The following is a 6078-nucleotide window of genomic DNA, read 5'->3' as shown; positions in this document are numbered from 1 at the left end:
AGCTTTGAGCTACTTTCCATCCGCAGTCCCTCACATAAAACAATAAGAAAATGAAAATTACAAACATAGCAGTACAAATACATAACAAGCAAGAAAGAGTAGAATACCCAAGTATTTAGGACATGGTGAGAACTAACAGCAGCAACACACTAATATGGTTTGAAGAAATTGAAATAAGATAAAATGGGAGAGACATTCAGAGACAATAACGCAATATAAGCACAATTAAATAAACAAGAAGAATAAAAGGTTTTAAATCATACAAAATCTCACACTGCCTGTGCTGCAGCACCTCTTTTCACCCTCTGTTTGAAACCAGAGCCCAGTCTGCTCTGATTGGTTAGCTGGCCGGCTCTGTTGTGATTGGTCAACAGTTTAGAGATGTCCCGCCCCTTAGCCTATCACGTACAATGTGTTGGTGCGCTCGCGGACCATTTACATGCACAAAAACCTACATAACGCAGGAAAGGGAAAACACAAAAAGCATAATAGGGCATCTTTTAATTAAATATCTTTTTAGTACACATCACAATAGTAATATCAATGATTGTCACATTATCTGTGAAGCAGAAGCAGCCACAACATGCAGTTATTTGTGCTGTAAATGATGCCGAGGGGAGGAGCCAAACAGCTGTCCAGGCACCGCCTCTTTTACTCCACCTCTCCTCCTCCATCTGATCAAACCTGATGACTCCAACAAGGAGGATACGTTCTGCCATCATCTGTGTTCATGTGACGGGATGCTCTACAGAGGTATGTCATTCTTTCTCTTTTTGTTATGACAATCTATCACTGTTTTTGTTGAAGTTTCCTATTCATGTCCTGCTTCATGGTAAAATACATAAATACGAGAGGTGGGAGAAGTACTGAGATCTTGTACTTAAGTAAAAGTAGAAGTACCAGAGTGTAGGAATACTCTGTTACAGTAAAAGTCCTGCAATCAAAATGTTACTCAAGTAAAAGTAGAAAAGTATTATCATCAAAATATAGTGAAAGTAGCGACAGAAAAAGTAGTCGTTGTGCAGATTGCTCCATTTCAGAATAATATATATGATATGTTTTATAATGATTGATCATGAAAGTGTTCTCAAAGCTGGTGAAGGTAGTTTGAATGACTTTGTATACTGCAGGGTAGCTGGTGGATTTACTCCAGGTGGAACTAAAGTCTGATTTAACACTTGATTAGATTTCACATCATTCATCCACATCTGTAAAGAAACTAAAGGTATTAAATACATGTAGTGGAGGAAAAGTACAAAGTAGCATAACATTGAAATACTCAAATAAAGTACAAGTATTTTAAAATTGAATTTAAGTACAGAGTAAAGGTACGTCACTTCCTACCTTAATACATTTGACTATGCTACTTCATGGATGTATACTCCATATGTAAGGAGGTACAACATGAAACAAATCGCAGCACCTGTAAATAAACTAGAAGATCAAAACAAAACGGAAACACTGAGATCAAGAATACTATATTGTATCTTCTCTGCTTGTTATGGAGGATACATTACCTCGCAGTAAAAGGCTGTGCTTCTGATTGGCTACCGTGACATCTGCACCTCACAAAGACTTCACACTTTTTTTGTGTGTGTGTGTGTGTGTGTGTGTTTATTATTGTTGATATACAATAATCACTAGCACAAGGGAATGTAGCAGAGTTTACTTGGCCACATCTGGACAATACTTTCTTTAAGCCTTCTGCTGAATACAGGCGGTAATCTCTTTAAATCCACTCAGTTCTTTAGTGTTTCTCCGATTAATATTGAGGATTAGTGATAATCGTTACATGTCAAACTAACTGAAGCAGTGACTGTTTAGCACACTTAAGACTGATGAAAGCTCATGTCATGATAAAGAGGAGAAAACGCAACAAAACAAGTCCTTTAGAAAAGCTTATTACTGCATTTTACTTGCACGATTTTTTCACTTGCACTATTTTATTTCATTTAAATCTTAAGGTGCCTATATTGCATGTAGCATTTTTGGGAAACATCAACAATGAACCTACATTCACTGCCATTAAGGCTCATACACACGAAATGTGATTGACTTAAAGGTCCCATGTCATGCTTTTCCGGTTATCACCCGTCCCCTTGTGTCATGAAGGTTTTTCTGCATGTAAACGGTCTGCAGAGTCACAAACCCTCAAAGTGCACCCTGTAGCGAGTAAAACTCTAACACAGAGAAGACCTGTCTCTGCTGCCTCAAAACGCCTGGTTGGAGATTTCTCATTTTCCATTGTTTACTTCTTGGGTATAGTGACGTAACGTAACGGCTCGGTCCAAATGGACCAATCAGCGGAGCCGTTACGTTGCTGCGAGGAGCGGGACACTGTGAGCTGGCTCACTGGTGTGGGGTCGGCAAGACAGCGAGACACCGCGGTACTCAGCCTGAGCACACACACAAACTCCCAGCCAGGCTGCGGGTGTGTGTGTGTTTCGGGCTGGGTTTCGCTGTGTCTTGCTGTCTTGCAGACGGCCACTGGGCTCACAGGGAGGGGGGGGGGCAGGAGCTCCAACAAGCCGTGTAGGACAGAGAGTGAATACACACACTATACAGAGATGCTGTATGAGAAACCAATGTGAGTTTGGAACATTGCACAATATAAATCTATTCTAGTAGACCTCAACAATGGAAATATGATCAGTAGAAATGGCCATGACATGGGACCTTTAAGATTGCATTTCCTACAACGCAGGAGCTGCTGAAGACAAGACAATAAAGACTTTAATCTTTGCAACAGGGGCACAACCTGAGGGTAATCAGCGATGCTCTCCACGGTGATGTGCAGCAGAGAGACGTTACCCAGCTTTGAGTTCAACAGTCGAAGAAGAAGCCCTGTTAGGATCGAGCCACGCAGGAACACCATCCCCGCAACGCAGACCCTCACTGCTAAACATCTGCTGGCATACCTTCCCCGACCTCAGTCAGAAACCATCCGCTACACCCCTTACTCACACAAGGTAAAGCTTTCTTTGTTGTCCTATATTCCAGAAATGTGTTTTTGTTACTTCACTTTGAGCTTCTTACATTACATGTCACTTGTTGTTAGTCGCTTTCACACAAACATACTTAGTAGGCTACTGTGGGCATTCCTACAGGAGCAATTTGGGTCGAAGTGTCTTTTCCAAGGACACAAGGACATGCTGACTGCAGTGGGGATTGAGCCAGTGCTTCCCTGATGGTGGTTATCAAAAAATACATGAACAAAATAGTACTTAATGGAGCATTTTTCTGGTAGTAAGTGAACAAATCAATCCGGATCCATCCCCACTGTTAATAATTCACAAACCTCAAATTGTGTGCGCTCTTGCTGGCCTCCTGTTTCTGGCAGTAAAGCCACATCACCAGTATCCAGAGCCACGTTTGTAAGGAGTGTTTATAATTGGAGAGCCTTTGACTCAACCTCTCAATCTTTACTGTCTTTTTACTTTTGCATTTTGTGAATATTGTACTTTTTCCCCCCTTTTAGGATACAGATAAATCCTCTGTTGCCGCCATGATAACCACAAAAAGAGCTTCTCTCATCCACAACTTGAACTATGCAAAGTGCTCATCACTCCCCCCATCTCGTGAGGCTTCTCCCTCCTTGAGCCCCTGCAGCCAGTCCTCCCATGCCCTCGCTTACTCTGAGCAAGAGCCCCCACAAACAAAAATGATCCAAGCAGTTCCTCTGGAGCCAGTGGAGGAAGAAGAAGAGAGGCCCGAGCCTCACCGTTGGCATCGCAGCCGACACCTCAAGCGCTTCAGCTCCAGGTGGCAATCCAGAAGCTCCGCTGGCAGCAGAGACTTTCCCGTGTCTGCCATCGAGAAGCTGAATGTCGCGAGGAGTCACAAGAAGCGCTGTAAGCTTCTCGGGGACGACCACTCTTCACATGTCACCGTCAGCAATCAGCGGCAGCGTTATGTCACCAAGGATGGAAAGTGCCAGGTCACCCAAGGACGTATTATAGAAAAGAGTCGGTTTATCTCTGATATCTTCACCACATTGGTGGACCTCAAGTTCTGCTGGTTCCTCCTCGTCTTCACTATGTGCTACATTCTCACATGGGTGGCCTTTGGGGCGATCTACCACTTTGGTGCCTGGTTGCGTGACGATATTGCACATGTTAATGACCCCGAATGGAAAGCGTGCTTCCAAAATGTAGACACTTTCCTTTCAGCCTTGCTGCTGTCAATAGAAAGCCAGAGGACTATTGGATACGGCTCCAGGATGGTGACGGCCCACTGCCCCGAGGGCGCGGTGCTCCTGATGGTGCAGTCCATCCTCGGCTCCATCATCGACGCCCTGATGGTGGGCTGCATGTTCGTTAAAATCTCCCGGCCCCAGCAGAGAGCGCAGACTCTGATCTTCAGCAAGCACTGCGTCATATGTGAGCGAGACGAGGAGTTGTGCTTGCTCTTCCGCATCGGGGATCTGAGGGCGAGCCACATGGTGGACGCCAAGATCCGCGCAAAGCTCATCAAGTCCAGGCAGACCAAGGAGGGAGAGTTCATCCCACTGGAGCAGTCGGAAATCAATCTGGGCTACGACACCGGGGGGGACCGGCTGCTGCTGGTGGAGCCGCAGACCATCACACACTTCATCAATGAAAACAGCCCCTTCTGGGAGGTGGGAGCGGAGCGGCTGAAGAGGGAGAGCTTTGAGATCATCGTAATCCTGGAGGGCATCGTGGAAGCATCCGGTGTGTTTTTAAACAGTGTGCTGTCTTACAACTAGTAGTGTCCATAGAATCACAGCTACATTTGAAAAGTGCATTTTCCGTTGTCCCAAAAGGTAGATAGATACTTTATTGATCCCAATTTGGGAAATTATTTTGTTACAGAAGAAGTTCAGTGTGTTCAGACATAAAATAAAAAATACTTTAAAAGAGTAACAGAGAATTTACAACTACAAATTAAAAGTAAATATAAAATGAGACATATTATATCAAATATAAACAATATAGAAAGAAGAACTAAATTGTGCATATATGTGGTAATACCATGCTACTCTGATCACTTACACTAAAAGTAATTCCGACCTTTTACCATTACTTAATTTGATGCATGGTTGCAAGATAAAAATGTAAATGTCATTTTTACGAGTTGTGTCATACATAATTATTCTGATAATATCATCAATTTAATATCGTGTGCAACTTCAACTCATATTTCTGCGTCAATTGATTTGAAATGAAATACATGTTGTACTAACTTAAAATATGGTAGTTATGTTTGACACATTCACATTGAGTGAAGTATCCTCAATATTGCTTTTGAACCCGTTGATAATGCTCACTTTATGAAAGTAAAATGTGTGTTTTTGGAAAGTTTAGTTTTTCTAATCAACCCTAAGAAACAAGACCAAAGAGTGTTCCTGAAAAAGCTTGGTTTAAATTGGTCGAAATGTCTGCAAAATGTGGATAGTACGCCAAAAAAGAGCAAAAAACATATATACATTAGTGGACATATTCTTGTTTGAACATAACCTTATACAGCACATGTGTCCCGATACAAATGAAGAATTTGAATGTCATGTTTTTTGCCTAATAAAGTAATATTTACCTCATCCACTAATGCTTTTTTGTGTTGCAGGTATGACGTGCCAGGCGAGGACGTCCTACACCGAGGACGAGGTCCTCTGGGGACACAGATTTGAGTCCTGCATTTCTTTGGAGAAAGGGGGTTTCCGTGTGGACTACAGCGCATTCAATAAAACCTTTGAGGTCCAAATGTCCCAACTCAGCTCAAAAGACAGCAGCACTAAAAAGGAAAAATAAATCGTATTTTAGAAATGTTAGCTAAATAAACAGTTCTTGTTTATGTACAATAATATTGCTTTTATTAAGTTACTAAGGCCAGCCATAATTACTGTTTTTCTGTTGTATATTTATTAGATAAAATCTCAGTTTTTATTTTAATATATCATTTATGTTAACAATTGTGTTTCGTTTTGTGTTGAAAAAAATAATAAACATATTGCCGTTGGCTGCGGTCATTTATGGGTATTTGAAAAACTAGTGTGGAAAAATAAACCTTAGCACCAAATATTTACAAGCTTGTTTTTATTCCCATTATCACCAGAAAGTT

At 41.8% G+C, this 6078-nt stretch overlaps 1 protein-coding gene across 1 annotated transcript; it reads left to right on the top strand.

Moving 5' to 3' along the window:
• Positions 1 to 2774: 2774 nt before the first annotated feature.
• Positions 2775 to 5768, top strand: LOC117548967 (G protein-activated inward rectifier potassium channel 3-like). The gene is made up of 3 exons (XM_034220504.1): positions 2775 to 2969; positions 3479 to 4691; positions 5584 to 5768. The coding sequence occupies exons 1-3, from the start codon at positions 2775 to 2777 to the stop codon at positions 5766 to 5768; spliced, it is 1593 nt and encodes a 530-aa protein (XP_034076395.1).
• Positions 5769 to 6078: the final 310 nt, after the last annotated feature.

Source organism: Gymnodraco acuticeps, unplaced genomic scaffold (genome assembly GCF_902827175.1).
Source record: "Gymnodraco acuticeps unplaced genomic scaffold, fGymAcu1.1, whole genome shotgun sequence".
Lineage (NCBI taxonomy): Eukaryota > Metazoa > Chordata > Actinopteri > Perciformes > Bathydraconidae > Gymnodraco > Gymnodraco acuticeps.
The sequence above is the reverse complement of the archived record's forward strand: the minus strand, read 5'-3'. Positions and strand labels throughout refer to the sequence as shown.

Excerpts from the sequence above, each read along its gene's own strand:
- LOC117548967 (XM_034220504.1), top strand. The coding sequence starts at position 2,775 with ATGCTCTCCACGGTGATGTGCAGCAGAGAGACGTTACCCAGCTTTGAG. Across the intron at positions 2,970-3,478 it reads ACACCCCTTACTCACACAAG|GATACAGATAAATCCTCTGT; the intron begins GTAAAGCTTTCT and ends CCCCCCTTTTAG. Across the intron at positions 4,692-5,583 it reads GGGCATCGTGGAAGCATCCG|GTATGACGTGCCAGGCGAGG; the intron begins GTGTGTTTTTAA and ends TTTGTGTTGCAG.